At 47.9% G+C, this 15,521-nt stretch overlaps 2 protein-coding genes across 5 annotated transcripts in view; both read right to left on the bottom strand.

Moving 5' to 3' along the window:
• LOC120958116 (dorsal-ventral patterning protein Sog) overlaps nucleotides 1–15,521 on the bottom strand; it is a 247,514-nt gene that overhangs the window by 63,085 nt on the left and 168,908 nt on the right. The gene's annotated exons all lie outside the window — the stretch shown is intronic.
• Nucleotides 5,498–10,083, bottom strand: LOC120957123 (proton-coupled amino acid transporter 2-like). Of its 4 annotated transcripts, none has more exons than XM_049606198.1 (4): nucleotides 9,086–10,083; nucleotides 8,421–8,965; nucleotides 6,481–7,777; nucleotides 5,498–6,389 (listed from the first exon to the last, which is right to left on the bottom strand). In XM_049606198.1, exons 3-4 carry the CDS (start codon nucleotides 7,545–7,547, stop codon nucleotides 5,966–5,968), a joined length of 1,491 nt encoding a protein of 496 aa, XP_049462155.1. In that variant the 5' UTR covers nucleotides 7,548–7,777; nucleotides 8,421–8,965; nucleotides 9,086–10,083; the 3' UTR covers nucleotides 5,498–5,965. The 4 variants fall into 4 exon arrangements, with proteins under 4 accessions (XP_049462155.1, XP_040235097.2, XP_040235112.2 ...); XM_040379163.2 differs by having other exon boundaries at nucleotides 9,074–10,083; XM_040379178.2 differs by having other exon boundaries at nucleotides 6,481–7,753; nucleotides 8,421–10,083.

The following is a 15,521-nucleotide window of genomic DNA, read 5'->3' on the forward strand; positions in this document are numbered from 1 at the left end:
ACCGCTAGAACGGTGCGCGACAAAAGCCTTCACACGCACTCGAAACAATACTCTTTATCCTCCCCTAGGAGGGCAACCATAACAACAAAACGCGGAGATCTGCAACGAGCTCTCAGGCGGATTCGCACCGTGTTGACCCAAGCGGACCTCGGCCAGCCGCTTCCTGTTTTGAGATGCGCCTGCCGGACTGACGTCACAAACATGAAGTCTCCCATTCAGCCAATTCCCGCAATCATCCCGCAGGCAGGGCACAGTGGTAATGTGGAGTGCTGGCAAACAAACCATTAAGTCCCGGGGGCGCCCAACTTCCGGAGCGTCCGTAGTGTCTGAGAGCCGATTGAAGTCGTGAATGAACTGCGAATGGGATTTTGGCGGGCATTGGGCAGCATCAGCACCAATACTCAAATAAACAAACAGTTACGGTTGATGTACAGGCTGCCGTTTTGTTTTGCAGACGGGGGACGGGGGCGCTCGATCTTAAGTAAGCAAAGCGTTCGCGCTCGATCTAGTAGGGAGGGGAGGGCCTAAGCTACATCAAACGATGCTGCCTTTGAGGGGAAGGTTTGTTTAAATTGACGCCTTTTCAACTGTGCATTAAAGAGAGGGGGAGAACAACAACAACAACACCAACAGCAGTAACACGAGAAGCGAAACAAGAGAGGGCGAGAGTGCGAATACCCTCGCGGCGGTTTATGCACTGGCAAGGTGTGAACAGCGATCGGTTTGTGAAGGTTTTTTTTTCTCTCCTCCGTCCCGCCACCATGGCTGCTGTGTAATGTGTTGTGGCAGGCAAAGCTGTTGTCAGCAAAAGGGAACCCATTTTAATCAAAAGTTATGATTCAGCGCGGGCGCGCGCGCGCGAGCGTTAGGAAAATAAAAACGGTTGATTTGCCACAGTTTCAGTCGTTTGGCGTATCGATACTGAAGGTGGAAGTGTAAACAAGTGGCGTTAGCAAGTAATCTTATTTACCCGCGACCCCGCACACTTGCCCTTCCGGGAAGGGGGGAAGGGGAAGGGGAAGGGGGGGGGGGGAGTTGAAGGAACTTGCGAAGGGCCAGTTTCTGCCAGTTTCAATATTTATAAATCCCAACCCAAACATTCCGCGCGCGTAATAGTCAGTCTAGACGTCTCTATTTACCCTTTTAGTAGATCTTTGACGCTTTATCTTCCTCTTCTTGTACTTCTTATTGAGTATCGAACGAAGTTTCTACCAGCAAACGTTGCACTTCAGAGTCCTCTGGGGCTACGCATCGGATGCAATCAATTTGCGAGCAATCTTTCTAGAGCGCTTTTTTCTGGAAATAGTTGATTCATTTAGAATAGTTTTCAATCGTTTCTTTGGTAATGTAAAGGCTAAGTCACAACAGAGAATGTACTCAAGCATTTGCTTCATCAATATTCAATCTTTAGAGCAAAAGTAGTCGAACTTATAGAAGAGTTTATATCACGACCCAAATGCCACTAATCACTGGAATTCTCCGGATAGGTTCCATCGAATCTTCATCTAAAAGCTGCCAACACTTTGAAGTTGTACAATGTTTCCTGTTCGGCCTTTTTACGTTAAAAGACCTCCAATGTGTTTTACTTCTTTGCAGTATCAAACGAATTACAATGTCATCACCAACTACAACTCCAGCCTAGAAGCTCTTGAGCATGAGTAGAAGATGATTCAAAAATAGTTTAAGGCAACACTTCGCAGACTTCATACTCCAGACTTTCAACGCAATCTCGATGATCCCAAAACACACGTCTGATGGTTATGGTGATCAGCAAATTTCTACCGACTTTAGCTCAAACGCAACTTTTCAATTCCTGCCCATCGACAAATTCTCATAATTGCACATAAGCCTATATACTGCTGTGATTCGTTGATTTTTTAAATTGCTGTTTACGTATGAAATAACGAATGATTTCATATTTGACAAATTGTTTCAAACGGATCCAACAGAAGAACTGCAATTCTAGGGCTAGAATTCCAGTGGCTGAGGCACGGACAAGAATACTACTCAAAGGATGTCAGCTAATCTCAAAATAAATTCTTACTCTTTCTTTTTCATTTCCAACGATTTTTTTTGTTGATTCAGATCCGCTACTAAGCCCTCGACAGCATCAGCTTTTTTGGGCCTTTTTTGCGGTGGGATTACCCAACTTCATGTAAGGCTACAGAAGGCCTGTTCTTTCTAATAGCCGTTGTTTCCAGTTGTGCTGTGCAGGCATCGCCGTAATGCTTCTGACGCTAGACGGGCGACACGGAAATGCCACAGTCGGTGCGAGAAACAGGGTAGTGTGTCATTCAATCCAGGCGCCAAGCCGATGCTTTCGGAGTGCTGCAAACAAATTCCCGAGAATTGGTGACTTGGTGCCCAGGAATTGTAATGGACATCTGCTGTAGTTTTCAGGATTTTTCAGTCAGCCATTTGAGAGGTGCGGGCGAAAACAAAGGTGACGCTGCAAAGCTCATCCATGTAGTCGTAGGCTTCTTGTTGAAGACTAAACAGGAAATCGTTTGATGAAGACCTTTTCTTGGGTCTTCAGGAATCTTTGGAGAAAAAAACAAAACAAGAAATTGTGTTTAGTTTCATATCTCCAACATCGGAAGCAGGAACAAGAAAACAGGCCATCAAAATGGAACTTCAAAAAGAAGAGGAAGCTGAATTAGTTACAATCCGCCCTTGGAGTGCCGATTACAAATGTCGGTTAGTGGCGCTCGGGAATCATTGAGCAAATTCTTCCCCTTACCACCACTTAAAACTCATTACCCCTACTCCCCCATCCCCAACCCTTACTCGCCCCTTGGAAGGAAGTAGGGTGGGAGAGAGGGAGCTGCAAAAACACAAACAAAACTGCATTGATACGCAAAATCAAAACATAAACACACACACACACACACACCCCACAGGGGAGGGGAAGGGTGGGTTAGAGGGACGCAGGCAGCAAAAACAAAAGCAATCTACGGGTGAGATGTCCTCCGACGACCCACTTGTCCACTCGCTTTCCCCCCCCTCCTCCCCCCGAGTTTGTTTATACAATTTTGTCCTCCCCTCTGCCCCCTTGGTTCCCTTTCGTCCACCGTTCGAGCTCACTGGTGCTATTAATATAGTGGTTTTGAGCAAACAAATCCTCACCCAGCCCTCCGCGTTACTGGCGACATTGTTACGCGCTCTCGGCGTGTGTGTGTGTGCGTTTTGATTGCAAAGTGCTAGATTGATTGGGAGAGAGCGCGAGAGAGAGAGAGAGAGCGCGCACCCGAGAAAGTGCGACGCAATCGAAAGGACGCGGCACGCGTTCACGACACGCGACGGTCCCAGTGCGCGCGGGCCTTATCGCGACCGGACACCCGTGTCATATACCTTACGGGGTTATCATCGGTCCATCATCATCATCATCATCATCATCATCATCTGCTTCAGCAAACAAAAAACAACAACAACATCATCATTAGCAGTAGCCCGAGTCGGCGCAGCACGTCAGCGCAGCGCCCCAACACACGCGTTTGCGTTGCATAATTGTGGAATCTATTCTTAGTCCGGGCGGGTCCAACTCGGCTAGAAACCGACCGCAAGCACCCTGTCCACACAAAGCGTTTGGCTGGGGCGGGTGTTCCGTTGCATCGAACGAAGCGAAAAGGCGTAGGAAATTCCATACGCATGCACCCCGGAGCCGCACGCCGTTCGGCGTGGGACAGTGTGGAGCAAATGGACATGGTTAGTTTTGTTTTTGTTTAATTTTGTTCTTACGTTTTTTTTTTGTTCGTACGCAGCCCGTACTCGTTTGATGCATTCGTGAGCAATTTACGCAAGTTTTTCATTGCGGGAAAATGGATTTTATCGCTAAAAAAAACTGTTGAGTAATTACAGTTTTTAGAAGAATTTTCTAAGTCTTTTTTTAACATTTATTCTTTTAAAATTTTATTTTTTTTTGTAAATTCTTTTACATACTTCTTTTTCGAAGCATTTCTTACATACAAATTCGTTTAACTATTGCAATCAACGTTTGGCGAATATTGGGAAGTGCACAAACATTCAGTTCATCACACGCAGCAAAATTATTCAAAAAAAAAAAAACATTTCATCCTTAGGTGTGTATGAACAGTTTCGTTTTCGTTCGCTGATAACGATGCATTTCATGCAACTTTGTACGTAATTAGTAGAAACATTCTAATTATTGATGTGCTCTTTGGAGCGCACCCACGACTCCTACGCGACTCCTACTACTGTTTGGCCGATTCCGACCACGGCAAAATCCGAACCACTGGTTTCCCCCCGGAGTCGGGTTGGAGTCGAGTCGGAGTCGTCCGGAATCGTCCAAAGTTGTCCGGTGTTGTCCGGAGTCGTCCGGAGGCGTCTGGAGTTATTTGGAATCATCCGGAGTCGATCGGAGTCCTAGTCGTCCGCAGTTGCCCGGAATCGTCCAGAGTTGTTCGGAGTCGTCTAGAGTCTTTTGGAGCCTGAGTCGTCCGGGGTCGTCTGGAGCCATTTGGAGTTGTCTGAAGTCATTTAGACTCGACCGGAGTCGTAGTTGTCCGGAGTCGTCTGGAGTCGTTCGGAGTCGTCCGGAGTTGTCCCGGAGTCGGAGTCGTTCGGAGTCGCCCGGAATTGTTTGTTGCCAGAATCGTCCGGAGTCATTCATAGTCGTCCAAAGTTGTCTGGAGTCGCCCGGAATCGTCTCGGACACTGGGTGACACCGGGCCACTTTGGAGAACTCCGGACGACTCCAAACGACTTCAGATGACTACAGACGAATTTGGATGACTCTGGACGATGACTCCGGGTGACTCTAGACAACTCCGAATGACTCTGGACGTCACCGTATGACTCCAGACGGTTTTAGGCAACTCTGGATGATTTCGGACGACTCCGGGCAACTCTGGATACTGCTGGGCGGACCTATCTTCCGATGACGGTTCCTAAGATATCGGATTCGGATAGGAGTCGACTCCAGATCTTTGCCAACCGAACTCATTACTACATACTATGTCTCATCATTTTCTGTAATTTAATACTGCTATTGATCGTTGGAATCAGATGTTTATTTTTCTAAATACTAAAATTTTGAGCTGTTACTCCAGTTAGTTCACTGCCAATCGTCATAAAACTACAACCCCTCCTGTTCCCTATTTCTACCCGCAAATGTCCAGCTCGCATGCCAAAGTGCGTGCGGTTCTCGGGTAATTAACACCAACGAGCAAGCTGTGCAGCTGCAAATAAAGTGATTGTTTGCATTACTGTTTTCGGGCACGATGCCGCACGCCAACTGTTGTTTCCTCCGTTCACTGACACCGTTCAGTGCGTGTGGGAGCGGCCCCGTTCCAGCGTTGGTGCACGCGGTGCAGCAGCAGCATCACATTGCGGATTGCGCGGCCAAGAAAAGAACATTTACCCTCGCCTCCATTTGTTTTTGGCTTGCACTCTCCGCGCTTTCTTTCTGGCTGGCAATTATTAGCCCCCGCATCTCGCGCACGGTCACCTGAACACGTTCGGAGGTTTGCACATGCTGTGTGTAAATATACAAATATAAATATATTTATTTTCAAAACGCGCCGCTTCACAATTTTTGTCGCCCTTTTCCTTACTTCTAGTTCGTTTTCCACACGGACAGTCCACCTTTCTGCGACCTTTTTTCTGTTGTTGTGTATAGAAAGGAACTACTCCCCTTTCCCAAATGGCCTACTGTACTTGGCGGACTGGCCGGGTGGTGGTCTCCAGCGCGGCGACACAATAGCATACGCTGCTAGCGGTACGATTTACAGTCAGGTCCCGGGAGGGTCTTTCTCCTCATTCCTTGCTTGCGACGATAAATATTCACACCCAATAGTGGGACATTTGTGTTAGTACTAAAAAACAACAACAACAACAACACAAAGGCCTTAAGTCTATCGATCAGTTTGTCTTGTAAGGTAACGCTTCGAGACGATGGTGAGTTTTGGCAGCAGCAGCGGGTTCGGTAGTTTGTGTACGCCACCATTCAGTGTATGCCACCGTCCGGCGGGCCGCCGGCAAAGATGGTGGCCAGGCTTTTGGCGGTGCCGAAGAAAAACCCGCAGGCACCGAACGCGATGATCAGCGCATCCTTCAGCACGGTCCAGCGCCAGCGCTCGGTGCGGGCCGGCCAGAGCGTCAGCAGATCGATCAGCGGCGGAAAGACGAGCGCCAGCGTCGAGGTCGAGACGGCACCGACGAGCGAGATGAAGGTGCCGAGGTTCGGGATGATCGCGGCCAGCACGAACGTGAGCAGGACGGTCGCGAGCCGCAGCCCGTACTCGGCCAGTGCCCGGTGCCGGAAGTGGCGCGTGACGGCCGGCGCCAGTATCGTCATCGGCACGTAGAACTGGAGGGCGTACGAGGCGAGCACGGCCACCGCCATCAGCAGGCGGACGATTTGGGCGAGCCTGATGGGAGGAAAACAGCAAAAGGGGTTTAGTTTTGGATTTGTTTTTTTTTTGTTGTTGTTGCGTGAAATGCAAAACAAACTCCACCTACAGCGCATCGTTGGGCAGGTTGAGGGTGACGCTGCCCTGCGCCTGCTCGCCATACTTCAAGTAGCCGTAGAAACCGACCGCCGAGTACAGGCAGACCACGATCGTCATGCCCGTGTTCAGCACACCGTTCCACGCGATAAAGTCGCGCGGGTTGGCCATGTTGTTCTCGAGCGGCAGCACCACGCCGATGCCCTCGAACGCGTACATGACCGTGCCGAAGTACAGGGGCAGCGTGGACCAGGACGAGACGGGCCGCACGCTCCCGCTGTGCGGCAGGTCCTGCAGCAGAAAGAGGAAGGCGATGGCGAGCCCGGCGATCGCGAGCACGGACGCGACCAGCGAGGTCGGGGTGAGCAGCTTCAGGCTGCGCACCATGTTCATGGCGGCGAGCGGTACCAGCAGGTAGGCGAGCACGGTCAGCACCGGCACCGGGCAGCCGAGGTAGTCGAGCAGCTCGCGCACGTTGACCGCCACGAACAGGTAGTAGACGCAGCAGAGGCCGAGCTGCATCACGAGCAGGAAGCTGTTGATCAGCCGCCGGAAGCTGGCGGCCAGCGGCTGGGCCCACCGCGGGCCCGAATCGAGCGCACAGTAGCCGACCTCCGCGTAGGACAGGGACGGCCGGCCGTACCGGCGGCACAGCTCGTGCGAGCAGCGCACCAGCAGGTGCATGCAGTGCGTGCAGATGACGCCCATCGCGAGCGTGCCGAAGAAGCCGACGTACAGGCCGGCATTCTTGAACGCGTCCGGCATGGCCAGTATGCCCGTGCCGAGGTTCCCGTTCAGCATGTGCATCAGCGTGTCCAGGTTGGTGGTCGGATGGTCGAGCGTGCGGCCCGCGACCGGATCGGGCAGCAGCGCGCCCGGTTTCCCTGGCTTCCGGTCGCCGCCGGCCGCTAGGTGGACAATGGTGGTGGCGCTGCTGTTGGTGCTACCGGTGACGACGGTGCCATTGCTGAGCCGTCCGTTGTTGATGTTGCTGCTGTTGTTGTTGTTGTTGTTGTTGTTGTTGTTACAGTCATGCAGGAGGGGTGTCGTTTGATCGACGTCACGGAACTTCGGTGCCATCGTTTGCTGTCTCGCTCGGCGGGGCAAGAGGGAAGCGCTTTAGCCCTTATCCAACACTTCCAGCCAGGTCAGGGGCGTCTTGTTGGCAAGATCGCATCGATTGAACGGCAGCAGGTGGGCGTTATGCATTTATTGTTGCGCTGCCGACCCGATTAAGTGCCGCGTCCGTTATCCGCTATCGTGTCAAACACTGCACTGTTGCTTAGCTAGGGGGTTGATCGAGACGTTTGCTGTGGTGTTGGGTTTCATCAATCTTTCGTTGAGATTCATGCATATGTATCTTCAGGTATGAATGATTCGATTCTCGAATCAACTCTTCAAAGATTCATGAATCTCCAAGGATTCATTGATCTCTAAAGATTCATGAATCTCCAAGGATTTAAGGATATCGAAAGATTCATGAATCTCCAATAGTTCATGAGTCTCCAATGGTTGCGCAATCTCGAAATCTCCAAGGATGCATGACATCTCGAAAGATTCATAAATCTCCAATGGTTCATGAATCTCGAAAAATAAATAAATCGGCAAAGATTCAGGAATCTAAACTATTCATAAATTAATTCAAATTTATATATCTCCAGGGATTCATGAATATTTAGAGCTGTATGATTTTGAAAATATTGTATTTGCGCGATCCCACCCAAGCTCTATGAATCTTTGGCGATGTATGAATCCCCTGAGATTCGTGCATTCCTAGAGATTCGCGAATCTTTCGAGCTTCATGAGTCTTTGGAGATTCATGAATATTTGGAAATGTCTGTATCTTTGGAGATTCATTAATCCTTGAGATTCATGAATCTTTGCAACTGAGATTCAGCTTCATAGAATCATTTCAAAGGTTCATTCAGATTCATGTATCTAAATCAGATTTACCTAACACTAGTTTGCTGCCTAAAAAATGCTTCACACACACACGCACACGTTGTGAGAAATCACACAAAACACGGAAAGAACGTTCGACGTCGTCGCCGTTGGAAAGGAAATCAGCCGGACACTAGCCACGGGCGTTGGTTTGGTAACTGAGCATCGCGCCCGGGGAACGGCGGGACTATATGGATCCCTCCTCCCTCCCTTCCCGGGCCCGAACTGGTTCGCCCTGAACGGCCCTGAACTGCTCCCGCACTGCGCTTCGCCCTTCCTGTCTAGCCGTGTTATCAGCGAATTTACTGACCGAAAAATACCCACACACACACAGAGTGTTAGTCTTTCTCTGCTCTAATCGTCTTTGCAGCCCAGTGTCAACGGCCCATTTCCTGCCTTGGGAAGGAAATTTTCCGCCCTATCACGCCGAAGCCAGATTACGGCGGCTGTCTCTTGAACAGACACACACACACACACACACACACGCGTACGGTGCCCTTACAGCCTCCAAAGCAGCTTCTCGCCGTGGAATGTTCAGTGGTCAAGGCGTACGACAGCTGTAACCAAAAAAAAAAAAGAAAACAAAAAGAATTAGTTCAATCACACACACACGTAGATAGATGCAAATGTCAAAAACAAAGAGAAGAAGAAACTGGAATTCGCACAAGGTCGCTCACAAAAAAAAACAAGGAACTGGAGATTAGTAGCAGGACGGACAGGTCCTCCTGGCCGATGCAAATCCAAATCCCGCCGGCACAATCCACGCCAACGAGTCAAGGAAGTTCATGGCGGCAGTGTGTGTGTGTGTGTGTGTGTGTCAGTGTTTATTTGTTTTTTTCCTCTCGCTTGGCAATTACGGGACGATGATGATGAAACTCATAACAAACGTACACGCACACACATACACACACACACACACACAGATGATTAGAGCGTAGTGACGTAGTGACGTAGATCGTAGAGTTGTTGTGCCGGCGCCCGATCGATTTGAGACTTGGGAAACATACAGGGCGAAGGCAAAATAAATGCGCTGCTAAATAACAAAAAAAAAGCAAACGTCAAACACCGGGTCAACAAGCCGGTGCGGTAACGTGCGCTGTGACAGGTTCGGCGCGTCCTCGATCGGCGGAGGGGGGCCGGGAAAGATCTAGATCAGTTTTGGTGTTGTGTTATCGCTCCCGGGAGAGGGCGATAGGTGTGTGAGCAGAGTGACCAGAAATACCGATTTATCTGTATTACTACCGATTTTTGATATGCCTACCGATTCACAGATGAGCCCCCTAAAACTACCGATTTTTCATTTATCCTACCGAAAATTACAGATTTTTTCGTAATACTAACCAAAAAGTCATATAACCATTTCCCAAATCACTTAAAGTATAAAACTCTATATGGAAATCACTAGCAACCAGAACCAGAAGTTCAACAGAGACAAGTAAGGCCCGTGTCTGTGCTCCATCGCATGCGATTTAATCGCACGTGCTGTCAAACGATTTTTCGTATCATATTGCGATTATTTGAATGATTTTAATAATATAACGATTATGAAAAATTAAGTTGAGATTGTTCCTACAAAAAACCACACATTTAGTTTGACAAATAAAATCGGATGCAGCGTCCGACAAAATCAATATTTTTGATTCTGCTTGATCCACAGATTAGCTTCTATCTCCAACAACCCCCCCCCCCCCCCGCTCAACACTTCAAAGCCTACCGAAAACTACCGAAAAATCTTAAACTCCTACCGAAAACTACCGATAAAATTTTGATGCGCCTACCGAAAACCGCAAAAATAATCTGGCCACTCTGTGTGTGAGTGTGTGTGTGTGTGAGAGATTTAGGAAAATCCCGGCGCGTGAATCAGAGCTTGTTGCAGCAGCGGCGTTATCAACCGTTACGATCGACGCTGGAGATGTGTTTGATCTACTTCGGAACGAGCGTTTGACAAGGCAAGGGGAAGCCCGAATGTTCTGGTAGCAAAACTGTGTGCTCAATGTCTCCATTTCCAGGCACATCCACGAGGGAGGCGACTGTCACTCGAGCGCTGTGTCCACAAGACGTGGATGGGAGTGACCCAGATGAGGCAGCGTGAGTCATCGCTGTTTGAACTTTAACCCGCCGGCACTGGAACCATGCATCTGTGGGAACTGTGAGTAATTGAAGCGATTGATATTGATTTTCGTGTCCTTTTTTTACAAATTCAAATTCAATGTTAGGCTCAAGAATGTAAGATTTAACCTCATACGCAAGCTTCCATGTCCTATCGCAGCAATCTTCACTACGAGTGATGGGAAAAATGAAGTTTTCGTCGGAATCAATTCCAACTAGCTGCGAAGTTTTGTGGAATAGTTTCAGTTACCCAGATTCGGAATCGGCTCGAGAAGCGGAATTTGTTTCGGAATCGGGTCTGGAATCGAAATCGGAGTCATTTTCGGCATCTCCATAAGAATAGGCGTTTAGGTCCAACGATGCTACGTATTGATAGCAGTAAAGAGTCAATTCTGATTCCATTTCCGGAGCCAATTCTGATTCCGTAGCCGATACTGATTCCAGATTTGGAGTCAATCCCGGAATCGATTCAAGCATCGGATTTGGATCTGGAACTGATTGCAAACACGCAATCGGAATCGGGTAGGGTCGATTCCGAGTTCTCACCACAGGCAGCTAATTTTGACAAGCTAAACAATCGGTGCGACTAACTTCGGCAGCAGCTGAACGCCAACTAAGCTCCTGCAGGGGTCCCTGGAAACGCTTCACAGACTTTGACCTGAAACAAGTGTGTACGAGGTCGTCTCTTCAATTCAAGCGAACACGTTTGCATGCGCAGATAGCTCATACGTTCACAATTAAGGGTCTATTAAACTACAACGAATTATTGCGGAATTTATCCGTCGTTCGTTTTATTTGACCGAAAAATCCTCTCGGAAAATTTAAGATGAATGAGGAATTTTATCTCAAACATACCTTTCTGTTTAAAATATCAATTTCATGTGGAAGAAGTGGCTTTGCGACAACACTCTCACATCTGGTTTGTATGAGATCTCTTCTAACTAGACCAACGTTTTACACTTTGATATTGAAGTTCCCCTATTTGCCAGAATCTACATTGGCCTGATTTATCAATTATCCGGCCTTGCCGTTAAATGGCGAATGTAATTAGTAGGCCGAAAGTTAATATAAAAATAAATAAATAAAGCATAGCTCTTGGCGAAACTGTGCCGGGTTTCATCAGCATTAAACCAGCCTAATCGAACAGCTCGATGGGTCCTGTGGGTCTGCATTGACTGCTTGTGAAGCATCACAAGGGGTCGAAATATTGCAAACTTCTTTAAACATTTCCCAAAACCATCAAAGGGTAAAAGGGTTTGCCTTCAATAGCTTCGATGTACTAGATGAAGACATTTACTTTGTTTTTATTAACATATCAACCAATCTGCTAGCCCAACTGTAAGCTACAATCAAGCACATAAACAAACCACTGGTCGAAGAAGAGACGACTTTGTTTGTTTTGTCGCACATCTTTGCGGCCTGCAAGCGGCGCCATAACCATAACAATCATCAGCATCACTCAGCTCGTAGTGCCCTTTTGCCTCCAATTGCTTGGAACGGCAACGTCGCGTACAAGCTGCTTAAGCGCTGCACAGCGGAGCTACTTGTAATTTGTCCTGCTGCGGGACAGTCCCGTGCTCCATTTCGGGTTGCATTACAGTTGGTGCTGGACCGTTCGCTCAGACCATTCTTTTTTCCCCCCCCGTTTGCGCGTCCATTCTACTTGCGCCGCCGACGGTTATTATTTACGGGCGTTCATGCCGCCACCCTCTGTCCTTATTAATGGTAATTAAAAATGGATTTCGTTTGCCAGCCAACCAAACGTTTCTGGGTCGAGCTGTGACACAATGTGATGCAAATTTTGCGAACGGAGCGATCAAAATCGTCCCGTCAACGGATCGTTTACGACATAAAATATAATTTTGCCCGACAACAACGACAACAACAACCCCCTCGACGACATGGTAGGTGTATGTGTGTGTGTGTGTGTGTGTGTGTGTGTGTGTGTGTGTGTGTGTGTGTGTGGTGATCGGATGACGTTTTATGGGCCACACACGGTAATTGGCTGAAAATTTACTAACGTGATCGGCGAACACACAAACACCTCTCGTCGGATGTTTCCGCCCCGATCGCGGACGTTGGCAGTAAATTGGCGTATCCGGCCGGCTGAATTTGGCTGGCCTGCTTTCTGGCCGTTTATCGGCGCTTCAGTTTTGTATGTATAAATACATTTATAAAGTGGCCGAGTTTGAGTACACCTTTGGCCCCGCGGCCAATCATTCCGACAGGTTCCACGGCGCGTGAGGGCGTCGCTGGAATGGCAGCTTCCTACAGGGCGTTACCCTCTTGGTTGGGTGTGTGTGTTTTTTTTTTGCTGTCTCTCCCTCTCTGAGGGCGAGAAAACTATTCCACACTCGTGCCCGAAAATAGCGCACCGGCAATGGTATGTGAAGAATGTGCTGACCAGCGTCAGCTAGCAACTGGGTGGTGACTTTTTGCTGCTGCTGCTGCTGCTGTTGATCAAACCTGCATTCCTCCGCTGGCCCTGGGGCGAGTGTGCGTGCTCTAATTAGCAATTAGACGCTAAAATCATTTCATTGCCCCTGTGCGGATCATGTTGTTTGGGTCGCTCTAAAAAAAAGTGGGTAAAGCAAAAACGCTTCCAACGGGGGGTTTGCTCGCACCGGATCAATCATTGTCCAGTGCTCGCAAGCTCCCAAACCACACAGCAACTCGCAACGTCCTGCCAAGGGTCCTACGGACGCTTGCTCACTGCATGGGGGCACTCGGCCACTGTTTGCGAGACGTCAGTGGTTGTCAAGCTGCTGTTGGCAACATTCATGCGACACGGATTTGGTAGGGGAAAGCGGGGCAAAATGGGCATGTTAAGCAGTTTACCGAATATTCTTTTGAATATGCCACAAAACGCAATTTTTCTTTCATTATTGTATGCCTCCACCCTTCATCTATGGATTAAAATTGCCACATAGAATGAAAACAACTTAAAAACATGTAAATAATGTAAAATAAAATTTGATGTTTTACGACAAGCTATTTTGACACGCGGGGTAAAATGGGCATAGCCCTGGGGCAAAATAGGCATATGTAAACAAACTGTGAAACATATAAACACTGGGGCAATATGGGCCACAACAACTGCGCTTAGGTAATGGTCTATGCTTTTGCGCACGTTTCGTGAATTGTAATTTTTGTTCTATCTTTTGTTTTGCTGTTCAGGAAAGCCCTTAAAATTCTTTCAAAAATATGTTATCAAAATTAAAACAGTTTTTACACATTTTATTCTACAAAATTGAATCTTTTGAAGCTGTTCCTGTTATCATTATTGAGGCGACAAATACAACACCATAGTCTCACCAAGCGCCGTATGTCAAAATAATTTGCCCATTTTGCCCCAAACGTAACTGCCCATTTTGCCCCACGTGAAGCATTTTTGTATTTTTTGTTATATTAGTAAAAATACGCGTTCAATCGCCTTGCTTTCTTCAGACAAATTGCATAGAAATATCATATCTTTAATAATATATAATGTAAAACTTCAACGCATCCCTGTGACACTGGTTTCAGCTTATTTTCGAAGTGACAAAAGTTACATCAATATGCTACTAAACCTTATTTTGCATTTTTCTTGATTATTTGTTATGCAAGGGTTATGAAACTTACATGCTGTTCATAGAACACTCTAATGAATACATTTTGAGCATTGGAAAGAATCTTTGTAGTCAAATAATGCTTAAATAGAGGGTGCCCATTTTGCCCCACATGCCCATTTTGCCCCGCTTTCCCCTACTGTTTTGCACCAATCATGTAGTGTTTTAGCATTTTTATATCTTAGCAACATCCTTGCAAAGCGACAAGCACTCTAAATTGCTTGGTAAGCATATTGATTTGCAAAACTGTACCACTGTTGATGAATAAACCGGTTTTGTGTGAACTGGTCAATTTGGTCCGGTTACAGGGCTTTGCAACGATGTATTAAGAGATCCCTTTACTGTGAGGTGTACAGCGTTATTATTGGATTTCAAATCAAAATCAAATGAGAAACTGATGACGACCCATTAAGAGACTACAAACAAAACCAAAACCTGTACTGAAACCGATACAGTACCCATACTGGTCCTGGAACTGATCATGAACTCATGCCGGTTCTGTACCTGTTACTGTCACTAGAGAGGTCCAAAAACCGATAATGAACACATGCCGGTTTAGGACCCGATTAGGTTGATTGATGTTGATACTGCACCCATATCGATCCTGGAACCGATTGTGAACCCATACCGGTTCTGGAGCTGATACTGAACCCATACCGGTCCTTATATCGCTCGTGAACGGTCCCGTATGTGAAATGTGAAATGGTTGCTAACCACTGGGTAAGGCAATAATAGCGTTCAATAAGATGCACCTATGGTGAGAACGGGCAGTCCGCGGGCGTCCCTGGACCCTGGCATGACGGGCGCAATGAACCAACCGTGTGCGGAAAATTACTTCAGCATCCACACAAACACACACACACACACACACACACACACACACACACACACACACACACACACACACACACACACACACACACACACACACACACACACACACACACACACACACACACACACACACACACACACACACACACACACACACACACACACACACACACACACACACACACACACGCACACATAGTAATGCACGACCGCATAGCAAAAAACAAAGCACGGCAAACCGATGCCGGGTCGCAGATGGTTGCCATTTCGGTGCCCGCGCTCAATTGGCGCTACTTATGCGTGCGTGCGTGTGCCCGGCCGCGATGCAAGCGATTCCACTTCGTGTCGAGCCGGCTGCCAACCGAACGATCGATTAAATGGACTGGCGGCAGACGAATTTGGAGCGCTTTGGAGTGTCTCGGACGGGCAGCGCCTGACCTCCGGTGCGCATGAACTGTCAATTTGCACAGTGCAGCAGACACTCTATTCTGGCCAGGGTTAAGGGGGGGGGGGGGGGGGGAATCACATGCCAACATGTGGGCCGGCTTCAACTCGCAGAGCC

Source organism: Anopheles coluzzii, chromosome X (genome assembly GCF_943734685.1).
Source record: "Anopheles coluzzii chromosome X, AcolN3, whole genome shotgun sequence".
NCBI classification, from domain to species: Eukaryota; Metazoa; Arthropoda; class Insecta; order Diptera; family Culicidae; genus Anopheles; species Anopheles coluzzii.

What these genes read in the sequence shown, in the direction of transcription:
- LOC120957123 (XM_049606198.1), bottom strand. Translation starts at nt 7,547, where the DNA reads ATGGCACCGAAGTTCCGTGACGTCGATCAAACGACACCCCTCCTGCAT. An exon ending in AACCTGCCCAACGATGCGCT is followed by an intron (nt 6,390 to 6,480) that starts GTAGGTGGAGTT and finishes TCCTCCCATCAG; the next exon opens with GCTCGCCCAAATCGTCCGCC.